Source organism: Mus caroli, unplaced genomic scaffold (genome assembly GCF_978045245.1).
Source record: "Mus caroli unplaced genomic scaffold, Mus_caroli_1 scaffold_9, whole genome shotgun sequence".
NCBI lineage: Eukaryota > Metazoa > Chordata > Mammalia > Rodentia > Muridae > Mus > Mus caroli.
Genome location: NW_028227264.1, coordinates 115,709,159 through 115,734,607, shown reverse-complemented (window position 1 = coordinate 115,734,607; position 25,449 = coordinate 115,709,159). Strand labels below are relative to the sequence as shown.

The window sequence follows — 25,449 nt, the reverse complement described above, 5'->3', positions numbered from 1 at the left end:
AAAGATCATACCTAAGGAGCTGTAGTCATAGGAAAGGAAACATATGAAAGAGCTTATGAAAGTATAGGAAACATAAGAAAGGCCAGTTTTTGGCCATCACTGGAAAGAGAGGCCCATTGGACTTGCAAACTTTATATGCCCCAATATAGGGGAATGCCAGGGCCAAAAGAATGGGAATGGGTGGGTAGGGAAGTGGGGGGGCGCTATGGGGGACTTTTGGGATAGCATTGGAAATGTAACTGAGGAAAATATGTAATAAAAATATTAAAAATTAAAAAAAAAAAGAAAGGCCAGTTTTACTGAGAATTCAAGTGACCCTGAACATTTGGTAAGGTGTCCTGGACATTGAGAGGAACAGATTTGACATGGGAAAAGCTTGAGGACATAGAGGAGGATTGCCAACCTGGCAGAAGTGCTAAGGTTAACATCTTTCTTTGGCAAGTCATATTTATATTAGTGTATGCTAATTGCATGAAACAACGTGTTTCATCGTGACATTTTCATGCTAGTATATGATGCACATTGCTATATCCATATATTTTGCAATAGCTTCTTCCTAGACTGAAACATTCTACCCTGCAGAGAAGCTCCTTAAGCAGAAAGATAAATTACTCAAAAGAGCTTCAGGAAGTCTCTGAAAATGACCACACTCATTATTTAGCAATAAAAGCTGAGAATCTCTCTCCAAAGAGCAGAGCCCAGCTCTAACAAAAAAGAAACCAGCTGAGCTGCCTGCTAGAGGTTTAGGTCAACTGAGAGACCAGGAAAGGACACTCTCCAATCTGTTGAGCTGCCTACAGGCTTAGCAGTGTGCTCCAGGTCCCCAGCCTTTTGTGAACTGTCACCCATGCTGGGGTGGGCTTTGATGATGTGGCCGTCTTTGAGTCAGTTCTGCTTCTGTAAGTAACCCCTCACCCATATTCCTGTGAGTAACCCCGACAAACTCACTGGCTCATCAGTTGAACTTTGCGGGTATCCATACTTTGGTCTGTCGTGGCCTCCTTGTCTGGGGTGAGTAGATGTGAGTCTGTCAAGAAAAGTTGTGTCACATGGCACTACCCCACCCATCACCTTGACTGGGTCTACCTTTTCTTACCTTCTGACCTCCTTCCTCTAAAATAACTTCTCTTTTGCTTTCATACTTTTTGCTTTATGAATAAATTCCCTTTTAAAATTGAAAGTAGACTTTTTCGTACAATATATTCTGATGATAGTTTCCCTTCCCCCAGTTCCTCTCAGATCCTCTCCACCACTCCACCCACCCAGATCCACATCCTTTCTTGCTCTCTCTCATTAGAAAGCAAACAGGCACCTAGAAAAATTAATAAAATAAGAAGAATGAAAAACAAACAAACCAGAATGAAACAAAACAAGCAAACAGAACAAAAAGAAGAGCCAAAGAAAAAGCACAAGAAATAAACACACACACACACACACACACACACACACACACTTTTGCATATAGAACTTCCATAAAACACAAAACTGGAAACCATAATATAAGCAAAAGACCTTTAAGAAGACAACAACAACAACAACAACAACAACAAAATGACAAAGTATTATGAGCCAAAAAAAAAAAAAAAAAAAAAAAACTTTTCCAAAAATAACATTGAGTTCACTTTGTGCTGGCTGTCTGCTGCTGGGTGTTGGGCCTGGTCTTAATTGGGGTCATATCAGAGCCATGAAATTGCCTTGTTTCAGGTAACAGGATGACACCCTCCTTTCCATGAGGACTCCTGCAAACAACACGCTTTTGCTTATTATTTTATTTTATTTTTTATTTTATTTATTTTATCTTATTTTATTTTAAGGCTGAATAAAACTCTATTGGGTATGTGTGCTACATTTTCTTCATTCACTCATCTATCAGCGGATTCCAAGGTAGATTCTATACCTCATCTATTTTCACCATAGTGTGCAGGTGTCACTACTGTATACCGACCCCTGCGCATAGGACTGCATATGCTATAACTGCATCATATGAAATTTCAAAGATTAAATACTCTTGAAGACGTTTAAAAGGCCCGGAAGCTTCTGAGTGTGAGTGTAATACATCAGATACATTGTATCTTGTCTGTGCTAAAATAGAACTGTAAGACAAACACACAAAGCAGCCTCTACCTGAGCAACATGACAAGCGAATTGATAAGAAGGGAGCACTGGAGAGGAGTAGAAGTCCAAGACCATGAGAAGGCTGATCACCTATGTACCTATCCCTTCCAGCTTACTCATCTGTAGCCAACCCACAGAAGGTACAGGCCACAGAGAGAACTTGAAGAGAGAGACTCTAGCTTTAAATCTTTGTTGCGTTAAAAAAAAAACCCACTGCACAAATCCAGGACAGCCCTACAATGTCTTCCATCTTCCTCCTCTCCTCCGCACACCCTGCTTCAAGCCATATACTTCATACTGAGTTGTTCCCATGGCAAGAGATGAAAGGGAGAGAGGGCTCACTGGATGTCATTCATTCCCAAGATAACAGCATCCATCCATTCATCATGGTAGATTTGTCATGATATAATCAGTTCTGTCAAGTCTCTCAACCCCCACTTGAAATGGATTTCAGTTTCTGACACAGGAATTCTGGATAGCACATTCAGAGCATAGAAAGACTTAGCATCCAAAATAAATAAGAAACTGGAACAACCAAAAGGCAGGAAAGCAATCCATTAAAAGAAGAAGAAAAGAAGAAGAAGAAGAAGAAGAAGAAGAAGAAGAAGAAGAAGAAGAAGAAGAAGAAGAAGAAGAAGAAGAAGAAGAAGAAGAAGAAGAAGAAGAAGAAGAAGAAGCAGCAGCAGCTGACCAGGTATTTCCCTAAAGAAGACAGCCAGAGAAGCAGTAAGGGGGATGGGAACTGTTTCAGCATCAGTCATCATTAAGAACAGACAAATTGAAAGTTCGACAATGTATCTCCCCATACCTGCTTAGGATTGCTCTCATCAGGATCAATAGGATGTGGAGAAAATGAAACCCTCAAACACTACTGATACAACTGTACAGCTACGAGGGCACATGGCTTCGTCAAAGCATTTAAACAAGAACATCTCTATGACCCAGAAACTTCACTATTGAGATTTCAGCTGAACAAATGAAATCAGTTATATTTTTTGTTACGTGATCTTTTTCTATTTTCAATTTAATTAACTTTTCATGAAATTTGTCAAGTACACAAAATAATTTTAATTACACACAAATCTATGCTAAAAAAATGAACTACAACAGAGAAGAAAAGGGACTCTTTTTCCTTTTTTCCCCATTCCCATTCTCCTTAGAAGGGGACCCCCCCATCTCAAACCCCTCTACGATCCCTCAACCCCCCTGAAGAGGCAATGACATTGTTCCAATCATTGTAGGACTAAACTCAACATCTAAGATAGAGACTCAATGCAAGGTCTACAAATAAGTTAGTAGGTAAAAAAAAAAAAACCTCAGTATTTACAGAAAATAACATTAGCTGTCTGTCAGAAGAAGGACATCTGGTTATTTGTAGCAGTGTGGTTGAGGCTGGAGGACATTATGATGTAGTGAAATAAGCACGGTATGTGTACCACATAGTCTCATTTCTAGAATCTAAACAGCTAAGCTCACAGAGGTAGTCATGGTTACCAGAGGCTGGAGTGAGGGTCCATGTACCTACTAGGTACTTTTACTTGAACTTCACATTTTATGCAGAGTTGGACTCATAAATCTTAGAGCCTTGAAAAGTACATGACCACTCATAGATTAAAAATATATGATCACTCAACTTTTAGAAGAAAACAGAAAAAAATTGTATATCACTTTAGACAAGGAGTTTTGATAGATAATGCTAAATTCCCATACAATAAAAGAACATTGGAGTTGATGAGGTACCTCAGGGGGTACAGGTACCAAGCTTCCAAGCTTCCAAGCTTCCAAGCTTTCTGAGCTGAGTTTGGTTCCCAGAACCCACATGGCAGAAGGAGAGAACTGACTCCCATTGCTAGCACCCATAACCTGTAATATTACCTCCAGGGGAATCTATTGCCTGTGAGTTGTGTGGAGACATCAACTCACATACACACATTCCCACATAGACATCACATAAAATAAAATACATAATAAAAATTGATGAATGTGACATTAAACTCCTTTTGTTATATGAAAGATACTCCTAGGAAGATGAGAGACCACCTACATATTGGGAGGAAAGAATTTCGAGCCACCGCAGATGAACTAGTCATCAGGATATATAAAGACCTTTCAAAATCCACCAGCTGGCAGATAAACCAATTTATACATGGGATAAAGATTTGAAGTGCATTAATTAATGCCAGTAAGGCATTAGTGAACTTATGTCTAAAAGTAAATTTTATTTCAGAAATTCCAAATGAAAATTGCTAATCATATCCAGTGCTGATAAAGACCTAAAAAAAGGAGGCTTCAGATTTTTCGGTAAGAATTCAAATAATAGAGGCACCCAGGGAAAGAGCTTGGCTGTTTTCCTAAAATTCAACATGCACTTACATAGGATATGGCAAACTCACTTCTTTGCACACTTACCACAAAGAAATCTTAGAGAAATCAAACCTTATATTCAAACAAAAATATTTTTAAAATTTTGTAGCCACTCTACTAATAGATTCGCCTCAGTGGAAATAACTCAGATATCCTTCAAAAGGTTAATGAATAAATAAACTTTGGTAATCTATACAGTGAAGTAGTAGTCATCCTAAAAACGAATGAACTGTTGCTCCATGTGACTTGAATACATCTGAGAGGTTTTAGACGGAGTGAAAGAAGACACTGAGAGAACAGCATCGCGTCTCCTATTTAATTGACATTCTCAATAGAAAAAGACTCTGCAGGGTTGAAACACAAGCAGATGATTGTCAGCATGCAGGGTCAGGACTGAGAGCAGGAGAGGCTGAGTTACGCTGGGCTGATCAGAGATGTGACCCAGTGTGCAGACTCTGGGTGAGCTCTTGCTCAGAATCAAGCATTCTCCTTAGTATAAAGCTTTCTAGAGATAGACAAGTTCACAGACGCCACCAGTGTGGTGACGGAGGTTGAGGGACGATCTTCTGATATTTTTACTTTCTATGTGCAAAGTGGGAAGAAGCCACTTTAAGAGTGAATGAAAGGATAGATTGCAGTTTGACAGCCTAACCATTTAGCCAACATCATAAGCAACATCAAAAGATTTCCTCTTGAAAGGTCATTTAAAGACAAAGAAAGTTCAGGAAGATGTGTGCCAGGGCTTTTCCTGGGTGGCTGGCAGTTCAGTGGCAGTGTCTCCTGAGGGATGCAGGCTTTCTCACAGAATGCTTACTAAGTGGCCTTTTAAAGCCACACATGTGCTTTCAAAACAAGAGTGCTTTTTATTATAAAAAACCAACATTTGCATGAGAATAACCAGTGCGTTTTGATAGTCACAAAATTATAAACAGCCATTACCTTCTGGATATGACCTTAATGATACATGAAGAGATCTTCACAAGGAAAAGGGGGTATTTATGGAACTCGTTGGCCAGAGTGAGTACATTTGTGATTTGTTATTTCAAATTTAATATAGGTTACTCCTAGACACAGAAGGTCCAGTGGTCTTTTGAATATCCCTCACAATAAGTCTTTGCACAGCAAGTTTTATGTTTCTGACCTATGATTGGAAGGGAAGTCTGAAGCACCATTTTTAAACACACCCTGCCCTCCAAAAGGAGCAATCAAAACAGGCCATTGGGATCTCTGACACTTATGTTTTAAGCATTGTTATCCCTTTTTTTCTCTAGAGAGGAGAGTGAAATTGGTAATATCAGGAGCTTTTCTTGGCAATGTCTACATAAAATGCACAAGTCTATAAGCAGCATAGAAATGGATTTACATAAAGGAAAAGTTGTGACTTATTTAGTCAGTTTTTGCTTACTATTGATTTTTCTCTAAAACTGCTTCTCCATGCATATTAAAAAAATGACTTTTTGGCGCTTATAGAAACAGCAAGGTCAAGAAATGAGAGCCTTGAATGTAGGAAGGTAAACATTAGAAAAAAACATTCAGTTGTTCTATAGCTATATTGGTAGTGAATGCCCTAAACATCACTACAATGCACAAATCTTCAGTCAAAAGTAGGCATATAATATCACTGAAATTTACATATTACAGCCTCCCAAGATATGATGGTCAAGGTCTGTGAGGACCACCTCTCAAGGCATAAGTGCTTACTCCAATTGATCATAATGGGATATTATGCAGGCGGTTTAAAAGAGTCAATAGTGAATGTGTTAACTAGTTTTGTTGACTTTTGATTGCATGTCCTTTTATGCTCTAACAACATACCTCTGCATATTTATATATTTCTCTGTGTATACAGGCTTGTTGTATATATATATATGGAAAACAGACAACCAAAGTGACAACCATGATCATCCTTAAAGACCAACTCTCTTGTTACAAAAATAAAAATGAAACCAGGATTTCTGTAAGATGTCAAGAACTGCATTTACTAAAACTGCAAACACACACAGAACCCAAGAGGCTTGAAATAGAAAGCCCCCACTAGTTTCCCAGCAATATAGCCTATAAGCATTTACTACTAAAAGGTGAAAACAGTCTCACTGGGAGGTGCTGGACTGTTAAACATCCATGTGTTTGACTAGTTACATATCTGATTTGTCTGCATTAGAAGCTTAAAACAACAACAGCAGAGTAAGGCCTGTGAGAGCACAGCAGGATATATTCTCCTCTATTTAGAGAAGTACCTGAGTCCCCAAATAAGGAATGGTTTCAGCGAAAGCACCTGTAAATGTTTCCTATGCAATCTTTGACATAATCACTACCACAGTCCCTCAGCATTCCATTAGAAAAGAAAAGCAGTTCCCTAATTTTCACTTGCATTGCACTATAAAGACACTGGGTGCCCTTTCTTCTTCCAAATTTTCTCATCCATTGAAAGTTGAGCTGTACCATGAGAAACTCGAGTGGACAGCCATCAAGGGAAAGATTCAGTGGTGCTATGTGCTGATGGAAAAAATTGTCATGGGAGGCTCGTCTCCTGTTTCTTGATTACCACTCATCTTTAATAGAGTTGTTTTTCGTTGGATAGGTGTCTGTTACAGAGTGGAACACAATACAGTAAAAGCAATACAGTTTGGGACAATGGCAATTGGAATAAGTCAGATTTTGCTGGGGAAAAAAAAAACAATATATAACAGCTCAGATGGAAGGCGTCAGATGTCTCCCAGTTCTGGAAGAATGGAGTTCATTGCCTGGAGGGGAGGTTGACAGAAATGTGTGTTGAATTCTAAATAAATGTTACACTGAGCCCAAGATCTGCTCTCTTGGAGGAAGCTGGAGTACAGAACACTGCCCATATGGCTAGAGTGCTTTTCTTAGCCAGAAAAATGGGAACCTTCTTCTATTTCTGAAATCCCTGAAGAAATTACAGGGTTCAAGGGTACTTGATAAATAATGAAGTAATGCGATTTTATATACACTTTTGGATACGTAAATAATGAAATATAATTATTTACAAGTAGTCATAGCAATTAGAAACTGTCCCCATTGACTTGAAAAAAATATTTTCTTTAGATTAGCATAAAAAGTAACCCATTGGTCCTTGCAGCTGGGGCAGACCCCTAGTTTGTCTGCTTTCATAAAGACTCCATATCCCAATCCATCCTAGAGGACCCGCTACACTCAGAGCAGTTGGACAACAGCTTGACTGCTCCACTGAAGACCGGACTGTCTGAAGGCCTCCCAGGAGATCTACTGCAGGCAGAGCAACAGATTATCAGCTTCTTTGCCCTTGTGAAGAGACTCCAGTTGGAAGGCCCCACTGGTGATCTGATACAGCCAGGGCTGCAGGCCTACCTGCAGACCTCAAGCAACCTAGGGACAAAAGAGGCAGACTCCATACAGTCACCCAGACCAGCAAACACCAGGGATATCCAGATGGAGAAAGGCAAGCACAAGACGATAAGCAACAGAAGCCAAAATATGTGGGCATCATCAGAACCTAGTTCTCCCACCACAGCAAGCCCTGAAAACAACAACACCTGAAAATCAGGAATCTGTCCTAAAACCTTATCTCATGAAGATAATAGCGTTCTTTAAGAAGGATATCAATAACTCACTGAAAGAAATACAGGAAAACACAGGTAAACAGGTGAAAGAATTGAATAAAGCAATCCAAGACATAAAGGTAAAAGTAGAAACAATAAAGAAAACACAAATGGAGGCAAACCTAGAAATGGAAAACCTAGGAAAGAGATCAGGAATTGCAGATGTAAGTATTACCAACAGAATACAAGAGATAGAATAGAGAACCTCAGGTGTAGAAGATATCATAGAAAAGATTGACACAACTTACAAAGAAAATTCAAAACATAAAAACTCCTAACCCAAAGCATCCAGAAAATTCAGGACACAATGAAAAGACAAAATATAAGAATAATTGGAATAGAGGAGAATGAATATTCCCAGATCAAAGGTCCCGAAAATGTCTTCAACCTAAAGAAGGAGATGGACATAAAGGTACAAGAAGCCTATAGAACACCAAATAAATGGGACCAGAAAAGAAAATCTTCTCTTCACATAATTATCAAAATACTAAATGCACAGAGCCAAGAAAGAATATTAAAAGCTGCAAGGCAAAAAAAAAAAAAAAAAAAAAAAAAGGCCAAGTAACATACAAAGATTACATTTTTGTATTACATTACAAAACATTGTAATTGTAAAACATTACACCAGACTTCTCAACAGAGACTATGAAAGTCAGAAGAGCCTGTTTAGAGGTCATGCAGTCTTGGATTGCTTTATTCAATTCTTTCACCTGTTTACCTGTGTTTTCCTGTATTTCTTTCAGTGAGTTATTGATATCCTTCTTAAAGAACGCTATCAGTATTACACCAGACTTCTCAACAGAGACTATGAAAGTCAGAAGAGCCTGTTTAGAGGTCATGCAGACTCTAAGAGAACACAAATGGCAGCCAAGGCTACTAAACCCAGCAAAATTCTCAATCAACATAGAGGACGAAAGCAAAATCAAATTCAAACAGTTTCTACCAACCCAGCCCTACAGAGGATCCTGAAAGGAGAACTCCAACATAATGAAGGTACCTGCACCAAAGAAAGGACAAGATATTAAGCATCTCACAACAAAGTCAAAAGCAGAGAGCCATAAGCACATAAAACCACCTACAAAAACAAACATATCAAGAACCAACAGTTATCTCTCTTTATTATCTCTCAGTATTAATGGACTTAACTCACCTATAAAAAGACATAAGCTAACATACTGGATATGCAAACAAGATCCAGCATTTTGCTGCATACAAGAAACACACCTCAACTACAAAGACAGGCACTATCTCAGAGTAAAAGGATGGAAAAATGTCTTCCAAACAAATGGCCCCAGGAAACAAGCAGGAGTTGACATTCTAATATCCAATAAAATAGACTTTTAACCAAAAGTTATCAAGCATGATGAAGGATACTTCATATTAATCAAGGGGAAAATCCACTAAGAGAAAGTCTCAATTCTGAACATCTATGCCCCAAATGCAAGAGCACCCAAATTCATAAAAGAAACTTTACTAAAACTCAAAACACACAATTGAACTCCACACAATAATAGTGGGAGATTTCAACACCCTACTCTCACCAATGGACAGGTCATTGAAACAGAAACTAAACAGAGACACAGTGAAACTAAGAGAGGTTATGAACCAAATGGACTTAACAGATATTTACAGAACATTTCACCCTAAAACAAAAGATTCACCTTCTTCTCAGCACTTCATTTTACCTTCTCCAAAATCAAACATATAATTGGTCACAAAACAAATCTCAGCAGATACAAGGAGATTGAAATAATACCATACATCCTATCAGATCACCATGGCCTAAGGCTGGTTTTCAATAACAGCAAAAACTACAGAAAGCCTACATACACGTGGAAACTTTATAATTCTTTACTCAAGATAACATGGTCAGGGAAGAAATAAAGAAAGAAATTAAAGACTTCCTGAAATTTAATGAAAATGTTGACGCATCATACCCAAACTTATGGGACATAACGAAAGCAGCGCTAAGTGCACTGGTAAAGAAACTGGAGAGATCTTATACTAACAACTTAACAGCACACCTGAAAGCTCTAGAACAAAAAGAAGCAAATTCACCCAAGAGGAGTAGAAGGCAGGAAATAGTCAAACTCGGGCCGAAATCAAGCAAATAGAAACAAAGAAAACAATAAAAAGAATCAGCAAAACCAAAAGCTGGTTTCTTGAGAGAATCAACAAGATAAATAAACCCCTAGCTAAACTAGCTAAAGGGCCAAGAGGCAGTATACAAATTAATAAAATCAGAAATGAAAAGGGAGGTGTAACAACAGAAATGGAGGAAATTCTAAAAATCATCAGGTTCTACTATAAAAGCCTATACTCAACAAAACTGGAAAATTTAGATGAAATGGATGATTTTCTAGACAGATACCACATACCAAAGTTAAATTAAGAGCAGGTAAACTATATAAACACGCCCACATAGCACAAGGAAATAGAAGATGTCATTAAAAACCTCCCAACCAATAAGGAACACCACTTATCTTGTTCTATGAAGCCACAATTCCTCTGATACCTAAATCACACAAGGACCCAACCAAAAAAAGAGAACTTCAGACCAATCTCGCTTATGAATATCAATGCTAAAATACTCAATAAAATTCCTGAAAACAGAATCCAAGAACACATCAAAACCACCATTCACCAAGATCAAGTAGGCTTCATCCCAGGGATGCAAGGTTGGTTCAATATATGAAAATCCATTAACGTAATCCAATATATAAACAAACTCAAAGAAAAAAAATCACATGATTAACTCCTTAGATGAAGAAAAAGCATTTGACAAAACCCAACACCCCTTCATGTTAAAAGTATTGGAGAGATCAGGAATTCAAGGCCCATACCTAAACACAGTAAAAGCAATTTACTGCAAACCAATAGCCAATATCAAATTAAATGGAGACATACTTGACCCCAATCTCACTGAAATCGAGGACAAGACAAGGATGCCCACTCTCTCCATATCTATTCAATATAGTAGTTCAAGTGTTTTGTTTGTCTTTATGACAAAAGAGACTTATCTGATAATCCTATTGTTTTTGAAATACAATTGTGTCATTTCAAAATATACTTTCTCTCCCATATTACCAAAGTATTTAGAACAGTTTAACACATCATGAAGCTACCTTCTCTCCTTTTCTATTATAGAAAAATTTGTATTTCTCTATGAAATCCAATGCTTACCTTGAAAGAAAAAACCCTTTTCACTTTCATGTAACAATTTGCTACAATGTTTTCTACATGTGATCAGATTAAGACGTTGCAAACAACATGATAAAATTTACCACTCAAGCATTCTATTAGTGTGTGGCAAGTAAATTTTCAGATCATCAAGGTAATCGCAAGCAGTCAGAATCCAAGGAAACAAAGTGCTCAAAGGTGGACAGTGGACAGAGTCCCCATGTTCAGGTGAGGCTCAGAGGCACACAGGCTTACCAGGAGCCACGCCCAGTTGGATTAGGCTTCTGAGAAACTTCCAGTGCTACCCCACAGATCTTCTCAGTTGTCAGAGCATGCTCAGAGACATCAAAACAACCACTGGACTGTGTCTTTGGATGTTTACAGAGAAGGAAAACTCTGTGGGAAAAAATGTAGCTGGAACAAGTTTTCAGATGTACTACAGTCCAAATGAAATAGAATAGATCTTAAGGTTATCCATTTACCTGAAATCAACATTTTTTTTTTCACAGAGAAGAGACAAATAACTGGGTAGACTGAGTGTTAGGAGAATATTGGTGACTTGAGACTATCATTACCCATTCCTAATACATGTTCTTGCTGTTCACAACCCTTCCTTGATGTCCCCTTATGTCCAGAGAACCCTGTCTTCTCCATTATCTACAGAAACCCAGACAGTTTTCCATGTGAACCCTGAATCTAGTGGACTAGAATCTCTATGAGCTAAAGCCAGTAAGCAGAAGAGAATCAGTTGCTGAAAAGGGTTGGTACACAGCACACAGAAGCAGGGAAACCTTTAATGCTCTGAATACTTGAACTCCTTGCCCTGTGTATCTTCAGAGAGACTTGAGACAACTTCTAAAAGTTTCTGGTTTATCCAGCAGGCAAAGCGATGCAGCAGGAACTAGCTATTTCAGATTTGTGGTATTAATATGCTACATATTTTCCACTCACCATCAGAGAGACCAAAAGTAAATCAGTGTCTCACATCCAGGTTTTTTTTTTGTTTTTGTTTTTTTGTTTTTTTTAAGGCATGATGCTGGAGACAATATTTAGATGAGAGTTTTAGGTCAAGTTTTGGGAGAAAGATTTGGAGACTGAGAGATGTTTTAGACTTGGTGCTAATCACAATTCCCTTCAAATCTGCATCTGTGTTCAGGTTCATGCATGTAATGGATGAAAAATTCAGATGCCACCTGAAATGCACAATTTGTATGAGCATATGCATGCTCCTCAAACATAGGTGTAAGTGCTGAAAGGAGGGATTGCTTTGTGATGTCAGTTAACTATTATATGTCTTCTCTCCTGCCTTAATCAAATAATGCGTATAACTTACAAGGATCTTATTAAAATAGTACAGGTTTGCGTATATTATCCCATTTAATTCTTGAATACCATCCTGCTACAATTCATCAATTTTCTTTCTCTTTATTCATGCTAGGTCAGTGACTCCCAGGGAGAGCTGAAAAAAATTAAAACCCATCTGAAATCAAGAACACAGTATAAATTGCTTGTCATTAAAAAAAAAACTACCTTTATATTAATGGGCCAATCATCTCTCAACCTAATTTATGGTGGTATTATATTTGTCACATCCTATAATATGTGTCTTTACCAATAAATAAAGTCATCACATGATGGGAGCTGACTACTTAGACATCATGTTCTGTCCCATCTGGATCAAGAACTGGATCATTAACATGATAAAGTAGCTACCAGTTCTTGTTCTTTCTGTAAATATTGACTTCTACCAGTGAGTCATTCTGGGTTGTTTTATCTGTGTTTGTTAAACACTCCTTCCCAAAGATTTCCCAGTGCTTTAAGATTGTCTTAGACTGTTTTCTCTTATTTAAGTCGGAAAATGGACATTGCTTCAGAGTTGAACCAAGAAAAAGATAACTCATATCCAGCTGAACAGAGAGTGCTGGCTTCAGTGCAGTCAGACATATTGATTTGGGGTTGTTTAGTGTCAATGATGAGTTTTGCTTTGCTGCTGGTCCATTCAGCTGTGTTTTTAATGAATATCGCTATCTTAATATATTGAAATCAAGTGAGATTTGATTAACAAGAAAATCTAAATAGTCATTATGAGTTGAAATTGTTTAAATGAAATGTGCTAATGTTCACAATATAAATTAGCTAATTATCTTTCTGTGGCAAAAAGTCATTACTATAATAGGCACTTATAATAACATAATATGATACATTGGCATTAGAAATTTTGGTTCAAACATAACAGCTTATTATTAACGTTTTTCTATTACAAAGCTATGGGGAACATTGGTGACATTCTAATGTTTGTAAGCACTTGGATCTTTCAAAATATCCCTTTAAATGGAAATGGGGATTCCTCTCTCTTTTTGAATTTGACTTCACAAAATAGTTTTCAATAAGTGTAGCAATAAGCTTACCCCAAACTATATCATCCATGTTACACTGAATAATAATGGTGATATGAATGGAATTTTGTTGTGTGATCTTTTTAAAGTGACTTTTTTATAATTCACAAAACAATCTCCACTCTGTGTATATGTATGTTTCCTATAAAAATGTGATTGAACAACATTTTATAAAACCACTTATACATAAAATGAGAGAAAGAAAAATTATGCAACTACCTAACTGTTCTGATATTTTATACCTATATTCTTGTTTGGGGCAGAAAAAGAGAGTTGGATTATTTTTTAATTTTCATCTTGATCCTGAATGTGGGAAATATCCATGTTTCCTCTTACAAGATAGATGATAGTCAGTTGATAATCAGAAATAGTAATATCAAGTATATTTTGTAGTGTCTAATTATTGTCCCATGTTTGTTATCTGATGCTTGACTTTTTAAAAACAAAATTGACTGGATTACTGTTATGAATCTGTAAAAAGTTATAGAAGACTGTCTATTAATCTAGGAAGAGGTCATCACATATGACTCTATAAATCGTTTGGAAAACAAACATAATCTATTTGTAAATCAAACCCATTACTTATCTACTTCCTTGTTACAAATGAATATACATTCAGTTGAGAGAATAGTAAATTCTTATGTTCATGTTCACTAAAATAAGATATAACCTATTAGTTAGCATCAATTTACCATCATTATATCACCACATATGTTCCAAATATATTTATTTATTGAAAAATATTCATATTGGAATAATAATTGAAATATGTATATTGAAAATTTATTGATAACACAAGAAAATTTATATGAATTAGGTATGCAAATGTAATAATTACAATCCTAGTCTTCTTTAAGAGCATCAAAATGCTGCTTTACTGTATTGATAGAGAAATGCACCTGCCTAGGAGGAAAATTTAGGCAAGTTGCTTAAAAAAGATCGGATATTAAGGAAGGAGTCAAAATAGGCAATATATGATCAAAAATGAAGTTACAGTAAGACTTATCTTGAAAACAAAATAGTTAAGAGAAAAGAAATAACAAGAAAAAAGGAGGTGAGACATGTACCAGATAATAACAGAATTTGGTCATTAGTCTGACAATAGTGTGGCCTGAAGAGAATAGTGACAGAAAATAAAGCCACAGTTAGGGACAACCTGATCAAGAGAGAACTCATCATGTTTGTGTATTTGGATTTTATTCCAAGTAAAGGAAAAAACATTGTCACAATTTTACAAAGAGATTTCCATATGTTTGTAGAATTTACTTAGGACATTATTATGAAGGACAGGTTTGATATAAGAATTTTTTTTTAAGGAATAACAAGGAACCATCTCAAGGCAGTGGAATAACATGAGTGTGGAGAAGACTTGATTTCAAGAATTGAGTATCTTTAGGATAAAGCATTATAGGGAGGGTGCTGTGATTTGAACATGAAATGTTCCGGCAAGCTCATGTGTTTGAATGCTTGGTCTCCAAGAGGTAGAGCTGCTAGGGAGGGTGGTGAGAAATTGAGGAACTGCAGCCTTGCTGGAGGAGGTAGGCTATCAGGGAAGGCTTTGAGGCTTTATAGCCTGGCTCTGCTTCCTGTTCACTGTTTCCTTCCCGAGTGTGACCAGCCTTCCTTCTGCTCTGACTGTAATCCCTTCCCAGTCATGATGGACTGTATCTTCTCTAAGACTGTAAACTATAACACCTATTCCATCCCTTAAGTTGCTTCTTGTCCTAAATTTTGTCACAGCAATGATCAAATTAGTACAAAGGGTCTAGGATAGGTTATGGTTTTAGGCTTAGGTTATGGGCATCTTGGCATTATTCTCTGTGACATGGAAGATTAAAAATAAGAGGGATTATATAGCCACGTATAGAATATAAATAGTTGGATATTGCATTCTTATGGAGTAACCTATGAGTTTATTTAATGATAAAATACATCACTAGAATTCAGGAGGGTTATCTGAGCTAGAAATGTGGATTTGGGATCTCTGATATATGGCTCTGAATACAGTTATCCAATGAAGTTAAGCAGAGAGTAACAAAAATAATCTCTTGAGAATAGCAACTGTTAAACAATACTGAGAAGTTAGAAACATTTATGTCAAGTAGCTCCTTTTGGTGTAGCAGTTTTTTCAGATATTGAAACATTCTATCTTAGAGGGAAGATCCTTAACCAGAAAGAAACAACTCAAAATAGCTTCAGGAAGTTCCAGAAGTTGACCAGATTGACTAGGCCCCTCACTCTTAAGAGTAAACATTAAAGACTGGAAAGAGTCATTCTCAGACAAGCCATGCTACTGAGGCTTCCTGGAAGAGGTTTTATAAAGCTAACCAAGTCACTTGAAAATGATACTTTCCAATGTGTGGTAGTTCCAGGAATGGTATTGCCAGGTTCCCAGCTGTTGAGAGCTAACCATCCATGCCAAGGTGGTCTTTGGTGATGCAACTGTCTTCAAGTCATTGTTCTATAAAATAATTCCCTTACCCATATTCCTGTACGTGAGGTCTCCAAAACTCACTGGTTTACCAAACTGCAGTTTAGCGGTTATTTGTACTTTGGTCTGCTGTGGGTTTCCTATCTGAGGTGAGTGAAAAAAAAATCTCATCACACCACATGACATGATCTCTGATAGATACAGCAAAAACAAAATAGATTAAAAAATACTTAAAGGGCTTATACTTTCATGTAGAGAAGGAGAATATAATAAGAAAATTAAGAAAAGTATATGTATATGAAATGTATGACCTCTGAGAAGGTTGAGGAGCAGATGATATCAATTTTAGAGAGAGAAGTATGAAAGAATCTATCAAGAGAAATTTCCACTAAAAAGGTCACATGTTAGTAAAGACCAAGATCTCAAATCATGGATAGGTTAATCCAGGAAATGGCTTTCCTTGGTAAAGAAAAACATATGCAAGATTATTTTCTAGGAACAGACAGACTAATATGAGCAGAGATAAGTTTAAAGAGGAAAGTGGTGGAGGTATATAAGAAAGAAAGCAGAGAAATAGAATATTGTAGACCTTGCATGTTTTAAGGACTGTTTGGTTTGAGTAATCTTTGAGATTGGACAACCAAAGGATACAATATAATCTGAAACTACAATGTTTTTCATGCTAGTCTGCTCTTTTTCTTGAGCATATAATTTCTGCAAATGACTTCCTATATCCTTATGGCTCCATGAAAGGCACTCTGTCTCTTTGGAAGACTGAATAGATGTGCTATATAATTCTTGGAGAGTAGAGGAACACCTTTGAGACATACCCTGAAGGAATGTGTGTCATTCAGAAAGGATAACAGGAAGGACAGGGTGGCAATCTGAAGTCACCTTTTCCAGTGCCGAGGGAGATCATGGGTTGAAGTCAATCTCTTTACTATCACAACATTCGTTGTTTTTTTGTTTTTTTGTTTTTTGTTTTTTGTTTTTTTTGTTTTTTGTTTTTTTTTTTAGCTTTTAAATGATAACTTTTGAGGATATCACAAAAAAATTTACTCCTTGGCATTGAAAGTACTACCACATTAACATAATCTCCTCAAATGGAATATGACTCATTGGGCAAAGAATGAATGAGGACTGAAGTAAATAAGCGGTCTTTGAGTCTTCCACACGGTTGTTCTTTAAGCAATCTTCCCATTGGCATGGTTTTTGGTTGACACTTGGATATCTATGAAGTGGGCTTTTAAACTGGAATTCCTTTGCTCTATTGGATCCCAGAAGATTCGAAGAGTAAGGGCAGCTAAGGAGAAAAGGATTTGTCACCACTAGCACAATGGTGGCTTATTCTATTAGAACCAGTTTTGCCTACGTTTCCAGCAAGTACTTTATGAAGACATTATCGACGGCATCTTAGAATACTTCGTAGGTGGGAGAAATTGGCTGAAGGGATGGGATGTTAGTGTTCTTAGCTATATTGGGAACTTGAATTTTTTTGTAGTATATAGCAATAGGTCTGAGAGCCTGTGTTTTTTTTTTTTTTTTCTTCCAGACTATGTTGTCAGTTGGCACTACTGCATCTTGTTATTTGTGCCTTAAGCAACTTAAGCAACTGGCTGGACGATAAGTATGATTTGTTTCTTTAGATCTGTGGCAATTAGCTGTCACGTGTCATTCAACTTCTTAGCTATGAGCTAAGCAGCTTCTTTGGCCTTCCTTACCCAAGAATGACAACTGCATTGCACTGTTTGCCCTTCCCACAGACATGACAAACAGATCACAGTTTGCCCCCTATTGAGACTGCCAGAACTTGGGGTTACCATGCCATAGGCAACCATACCAGGTAATTGGAGATGACACTCATGTTGAAAGTAATTTCCAGCCTTATCGTTAGAGACATGGCTATGCCCCAGGCAACAATTCCCAGCACAGCTGAGAACACTTACAGCCCATCTCATTATTTAATTTACTCCATTTGTGGAGCATCCTAAGATACCATCATTTGTGATACCGCCATAGAGTAGTTGCTGGCAACCTGGTTATGACTGATATCGAGCAATTAGCTCCTCAGCCAGGCAGCTAATGTGTACAGGTGTCACTGTCCGTTCTAAAAATAGAGTCAGCCTCTGCCCTGGGAATGTGGCTTTCTTTACAAGAGACAAACTCAGATATTCAACAAGTAAAAGGCTTGGAGGCTTCTTGATCTCTGCTCTCCCAGCCACTTATTTTCTGATTACCTAAATCTGTGGGAGCATAGGTCAAGAAAGCCATATTTATTCAAGTTCTGATGAAAAGCCCAAACAGTATTATTAGATAGCTGTGATGCATTTTAACCTGACGACAGCTTGTGACCCACAAATTGCTGTTTAAAATTAAAAATGAATCCAAAATGAAACTGGCAAGACAATTACAATCCCAGACTTGTAATCTGCTTTGACAAGACACCATTCCAAAGCACTGTATTAAATACAAATACAATTAATGTATATGTAGCAATTGAAACCTGATATATGTAGTAAATCACCAGTTGCCTTATGAAACTAAACTTGGCTGGATAATCTTATTTTTAATCTTTTTTTTACATGTTAAGAAGCCAAAGTGCAGATTATAGATTTGCTTTGACTTTTGTAATACACACTTTGGCAAAGCTCCAGACATCATCGAGGGATGCAGACTTACAGGTTTCACCTCTGATGAGAAAATGCTCTCTATTTCCCTTATCCCCAGGGTTCATCCATAATAAATTAGAAATGTTTTCTGCATGCTTAATATGAAGTCTATTTATAATTTTAAGCTTATAACTACTTAGTATGCATTAATTACAATCCCTAACATTTGTTTATACATAATTTTCAAGAATAACTACACTGATGTATTTTATCAGATAATTAATTACTTAACTGGATAGCAATGAAAACTTTTTTTTTTTTTGGCAATGGCTATTTTTTTCAGTTGTACCATTAAATAGTATTGAATGTAAAACAATAACAGTGTTTATGATTTCATCATCATATATTTTAACATTAAATAATTACATGTGGCAATGAAATGTTTGCAAATAATTTAATGACCAAGTCATAGCTTTTTCTCCCACTGGTTTTCAAGATACCAGAGAACCACTGAACACCCCACAATGTAATATTGTATTTATGATAATTACCACACATCCTTAATTATAGCCTTATTGTTCCTATACATTGTTTGTTTCTAAATTCACAATGCATTTAAATAGCAATTGCTGGGACAAAAAAAGTACTATATCTCACTCCCATCATTGCATACATGAAAAAAAAACCTCAGTCTTTTGGAGCTCTATAACAAGGATTGTAGGTGTGTGTGTGTGTTCACAGTAGCATAATACACTCCCACTCGGTGTACTTAGAGAAATGAATGCGTGTGAAAGAAACTCAAAGAAAAGGTCTGTGCTTGCTACAGGATCACTGCATGGACAACTGCGGTCTCGGCAGGGTTCCTGAAACCTCTCTGCCATGTTTTATTTTGGTTCCCGCGTGTGAAAATCACATAGGGTGCAGTCCAGTGAGCCTGACCACAGGGTTAGAGGAGCCAGGTGACACCGAATATAAAATTCCTAGGCACTTTATCAGCTATGCATCCCTAGAACTACACAGTGATTCTTGTGTCCAATCTATTTTTATGTGTTTACACTCTCGCTGCCTCCCATCCAATCTATCCTGGGGACACAGTGATAAATAGCCCCTAGGCTTGTCAGAGTGGTTGGGTTTTTCTTTACTGACTGCGGATACTGACCGTGGTGCTGAAATAGAGAGGAGCCTCCCGTTTGAAACCTTTCCTTCCTCTTATTGGTTCAGAAAACCCGAATGACAAGAGCAGGGGCCAAAGCAGCCTAGAGCAGCATGATGAATAAACCGAGCATTTGGCTCTTAGGGGCGGAGATGCAGACCGTTAGGTTACAGACAGGGCATCCCCGTGAGCGCTCGCTACACTGGGAGATCTTATGGATGTAGCCGCTGCAGTAGGAAGGGCTTCATCTAGCAGGGTGTCTCATCTCTTTTTCCCTGTAAAATGTGCAACCAAGTGCAAAGCCTAGAAGCACAAGCAGGAAAGCTCAATGGAGGGGGAAACAAATCTATATTTACATTTAAAAATGTTCACTCTTCGCCATGCAAGATAAAGAAGAAGGGAGAGCTGAATTTAGCCTAAGTTTTCAGCCCTAGCCTTCCAACAGGTGCACTCTCTCACCCCTCAGACATTATTCCAAATCTTCCTCTGCCAGGCAAGCTTTCCCTGGAGTCCTTAAACGTGTGCTGTTTCCCATCTTCTCCTTAGCTTCAGCTCTGAACCCCGCAAGCCCTTACCTGCAGCGTGAAGATTAAGAAGCAGGCACAGCGCAGGGAAGCCGACAGCTCTCCTCATAGTGTGTGCATTGAGGGTCAGAGGAGAAACTCCGCCGCAACCCCACTCTAGGCAAAGTGCTATTTGAGAGAACCACTGCCAAGAGTCCTTTGATCCCGGGCATCCGATGACAGGGTCCTCCGCTGGGGTTCACAGAGCAGTCTGTGGCGTGCCTACAGAACCGAGCACCTGCTTCCTCTCCCCAAGGGATGGGTAGATGCGAGAGTAGGATGCTGCGGGAGATGGGGACTCGAGGCTGGTGGGGGCAAGACGCTCAGAAGAGGTGAGAGTTTGGCCTTCTGGAAGCCCGCAGCCGGTGGTGACAGTGGGGTGGACTCTAGTGCCAGCCTCCGAGCCAGGCAGCGCCTCTGCTGCCTGTGCAGCTAGCAGCAGCCCGACACACCGAGGCACTGAGCATGCCCAGCTCCGGCCCTGGCTAGGGAGTTTCAAATCGAAATTCCACCTCTCCGGGTCTTAGCTGAGACTGCGAGGGTAGCAAGCTCCACGAGGAGGAGGAGGGGGAGGAGGGGCTGGAGGCTAGCTTTAGGGACCTCCTAAATCTGAGGTCCTAGAGTTCCTCCTAAATCTGGGCATGGGGAGGAGTTGAGTGGGGAGGGAAGAGGCGGGGCCAGGACCACAGAAACCCAAGGAGGGAAGTGGAGGGGGCCACTCATCTGGTTCCTTGCTCACATTTTGAATCACGCGTGGACTCAACTCACTGTGGCAACTAAATGCTTGCAGGATGACCAGTTTCCCAGTATGTCCCCACCCTAGTGAAGCATAGGCAAGCAGCGAGTTCTGGCCTGGTTGGGCAAATGTTCCCACTTACAGCCTGCTGTGTTTAAGCTAACGGGATATTCCGAGAGCGCCCCCTTCTTGCCAATGAGCTCACCCCAGGCTTCTTTCTCCCAATCTTTGTACTTCCACTAAATTCAAGCCTCAAGTCTTTGACTGGAGTGCTTGAAAACAGGGAGGTCATACAGGGTAGCGAAGTAAGCCCATGTAATACAAAGGAAAGGAACGGTCTTTGGTGTTTTATGGAAATAATTACCTAAGATTCCATCATTAATTTAAAAAATAATGTATTTGGATATTTTGCTTGCATGCCTGTCTGTTCACCACGCCTGTGTGTCATTGCCCTTGGAGGTCAAAAGAGGTTGTTAAAAGGCTAGGATTGGATTTATGGATGGTTGCGAACTGCCACGCAGGCACAGGAATAAGACCAGGGTCTTCTGGGAAAGTAAGGAGTGCTTTTCACAGCTGAGCCACTCAAGCCTTATCATCTTGACTTGACTTCTCCGCTCCAATCCTGTATCTTTAACGAGGCTCGCATAGTGTGCAAATATATGCACTTTTAGTTCCTTTACCTAAGTTGGTAGGATGGAGATCCTTACCATTCTAGTGACTAATTACTCTAAGGCCAAATGTCCCTCAGCTAAGCTCCCTTCAAGACTGTTCATCTTCTGCTTCTATTCGCAGGTTTCCCTTCTGCCTCTTCGGCAACAGACCTCACTCAGACCACTGTCCACCCAGTTGCTTACAAAGGTCTAAATTTTTTTTCCCCCTAGGAAGCTCTGGGCTAACCTGGGATTATAATGTTCTTCCTCTTCCCCGCTTTTTGAACACCGCCGTATTTTTTTTTTCTCTCTCAAACGGTTCGTTTATCTGTGACACACATTTCGCCAACTGCAGGCTCTTTGAGAAGCTCTAAATTTTGCATTAACTTAAATTGAATAAAATCGTGCTGGCCAAATACGAGGTAGTAATAAGTGCTCATTGAATTGAACTGCGAGGCTCATTGAGTGCTTTCTTCCTGCATCCCCTGAGGACTGAGACAGCTAATAGGAAGCCAGATAATCAACAGAACCGAAATTAGGACCGGCCTCAAAGGCTCTGGGTGCTCAGGCAGTGCCACCTATTTCTTTTATAATTTATTTTATCAAGAGCTCTGAGAAGACAAGGCCAGGAATTAAACTCTAACAGGTGGAGTGTGAGCAAGATGACATGTATTTTTAATACCTCACCATTCTCTCTGCCCTAAAAATAGAAGCATAAAAAGCCCTCTTGCTGCTCCCCTGGTTGTGCCTGTGACTGTAGTGGGCTCTGCCTCTGAGGACCAGAGTTTGGCTGAGACTTTTCTGCAATCTTTTCTGCAGCTTTGACCCTTGCATCAAAGTTTCCTTTTCTGTTTCCGTTTGCCATATTATTTTCTGATATACAGGCAGTTATATTTCTATAGTTTATATTCTTTCATCCATACTCCTTTGGCCCTAGGATACAATCTCTAGAATGACAGAGTCGCAGACAGGGTTTCTATTCCTGCACAAAACATCATGACCAAGAAGCAAGTTGGGGAGGAAAGGGTTTATTCATCTTACACTTCCCACATTGCTGTTCATCACCAAAGGAAGTCAGGACTGGAACGCAAGCAGGTCAGGAAGCTGATACAGAGGCCATGGACGGATGTTACTTACTGGCTTGCTTCCCTTGGCTTGCTAAGCTTGCTCTCTTATAGAACCCAAGACTCCAGCCCAGGGATGGCACTGCCCACAAGGGTTCCTCCCCCTTGATCACCAACTGAGAAAATGCCTCACAGCTGGATCTCATGGAGGCATTTCCCCAACTGAAACTCCAACCTGTGTCAAGTTGACACACAAACCCAGCCAGTACAGACTTTTGGTGGCTTTACTCACTTTAAGTAACCCAACTGCCCAGACCAACACTTCACACAACAACCATGCTCAAAACCAATAAAGGTCATCTGGATGAGATGCTCCAAAACAGGTGGGCAGCCTGGCTGGTATTGCTACTGAATTTATCTCCCAGATGCACTGTATACCCATGTTTAGAGGTAAGTGGAGTAAAATCCTTCTTAGCTATGACTGCTGGTGCATGGATGGAGTCAGGAGGGAAATAATGTCAGTGTGCTTGCAGAAGATGCACCTCCCTAATTTTATTCCTCTCTAAAACAATATTCAAGCTTACATAAGTGTTCAAGAAGACAACATGGCTACAGTCGTGAATCCATGCTGCATCAGTGCCAAGAATATCTTGCTTTTCCATAGATAATTCTAACCTTTACTTTGGGGGGGGGGAGAATGTAAAATTTCAATTAATATAATTGGTTTTGACTTTGCCAGCAAGCAGCCTGTACTTTGCCTAAGGCTACAGGTAGCTGAATGAAAAACCACATGAAAATCTCTTTAACAGGAAAAAAAATTTCTATTTTGACTAGAGTAGTTCAGAATTGTAAAAATAACCTTAACTGGGCTGTTATTTGGGGGCCTGGATATTCATTATTACTTTCTTACTCAAAAAATAAAAAAGATAGGGGGGCAAGAATGCTGGCTCATCAGTTAGGAGTATCCCCAAACCTACGTTGGGTGGCACATGATCACCAGTAATTTCAACTCCAGTGACTCTAACCTCCTCCTCTGTCCTCTAAGAACACCTGTACACAACACATGGCATACACATGGATAATACAATCCATTTTTGATTTAAAACATATGTCCTGCAATAGACTCTGATCATTGTTTCTCCTTTTTCATCTCCTCCCTACCTCGTCTCCCATCTAACTCTACACCCTCTCTCTGTCTTCTGGTAAGCTTCCACATTAGCCTGCGTGTACAGAGTTGAAACTATCCACTTAGGGCATCCTTCTTGGAACACTTGAAGTGGACAAATCAGGTTTATCAACTTATTATTTAGGTTTCCATTATTTGAACAGAGTGATGGATAACATTCCTTAAAGCCTTCCTTCATGCCAATCTCTGTCTTAAGCAAATGAATTCCCAGTCTAAACTTTCACAGTAGCCAACTCCAAAGTAAGCGGTGACAGCTAGCAGAAATCTAAGTATTTCTTGCTAACGTAGGCATTGTTTGTTGTTATGTGCAGCCATGGAGACTGGCATATTTCTGACTCCCTGCCTTGGCAATATGTGCCTCGACACGAATCACATCCAGAAATTTTGATACCAGAATACTCTGACAAGTAATCTCACAGAACACGCATGTTCACACTCGCGTGTTCAGTGGTGGGCAGCTCACTTGAGTTAGGTAGGTGGTCAGAGAGAGGGCAAGAGATGCTGACCCTAACCATCAGTAAAACTCTGATTTTAGAGACTTTCCACAGGAGAATGAATCATTCCTTATGGTAGTGGACTCTTGCCTTAGAAATGCCCTAAAAAAAAAAAAAAAAAAAAAAGAGACTACAGGCTATGCTTAGAAGAACATGTATGTCAGCAGGAGTTTAAGGAAGAATGGAATAAATAATTTCTCTGTAGAGGCTGTGGAGAGAGGTGGAGAAAGAAGTATAACAGACAGGGAAGTATTAGTAGACAACAAGAAATGTATTGAGCCTGGGTAGCACATTAGCTCTGTCTCTGCTCTACATGAGGAGAAATACGGGGGTGGGGGGTTGTGGTAACCAGTGTAAGGGGCATGAAATAGCTAAGGCGATACAGGGGCTTCCTATCATATGTGGAATCCATAGCTACCAGTGACCAATTCCTCACTGAGACTTACAATGAATTGACCCCACCTTGTCCTTTATAAAATCTCATGAGCAATCTCAAAGACCATCTTCTTTTGTTTTGTTTTTGTTTTCATGAGAGGCAAAGAGAATAGTCTTCCAAGTAAAGAGCTGATGCGAGCTGAAGAATATTTAGAGTAAGATGGCTCAGAATGGAAAGGAATGACCTGGAAAATTGTAACAAAAGACATAATGTTTAAATTTGTGAATTTGCCATTAAGTAAAAAAGTATTCTCCAGCTGTATCAAGGAAGAGCCATTGACCCTCTGCACTCATGAAGAGAAGTACTACAATTCAAAGAATACAAGTTAGCACTCTGTGCTTACACAAAAGCTTTGTGGAGTATTGATTTATTTTTGGAATTGAGGTGACAACCAAAACCCATGTAGCTTAGTCGTTTCACTGGCATGTTGTATCCAACCATTGGCTAAGCTGTCTTTGAGCTCAGGTCTTCTG

At 39.0% G+C, this 25,449-nt stretch overlaps 1 protein-coding gene across 1 annotated transcript in view; it reads right to left on the bottom strand.

Annotated features, from left to right (window-relative positions):
- Ptprr (protein tyrosine phosphatase receptor type R) overlaps nt 1-20,827 on the bottom strand; it is a 250,012-nt gene extending 229,185 nt beyond the window's left edge. The window contains exon 1 of the mRNA XM_021174212.3: nt 20,423-20,827. Within this exon, the coding sequence (XP_021029871.1) occupies nt 20,423-20,480 (58 nt within the window). The 5' untranslated portion in view covers nt 20,481-20,827. The remainder of the gene's footprint in view (nt 1-20,422) is intronic.
- Nucleotides 20,828-25,449: the final 4,622 nt, after the last annotated feature.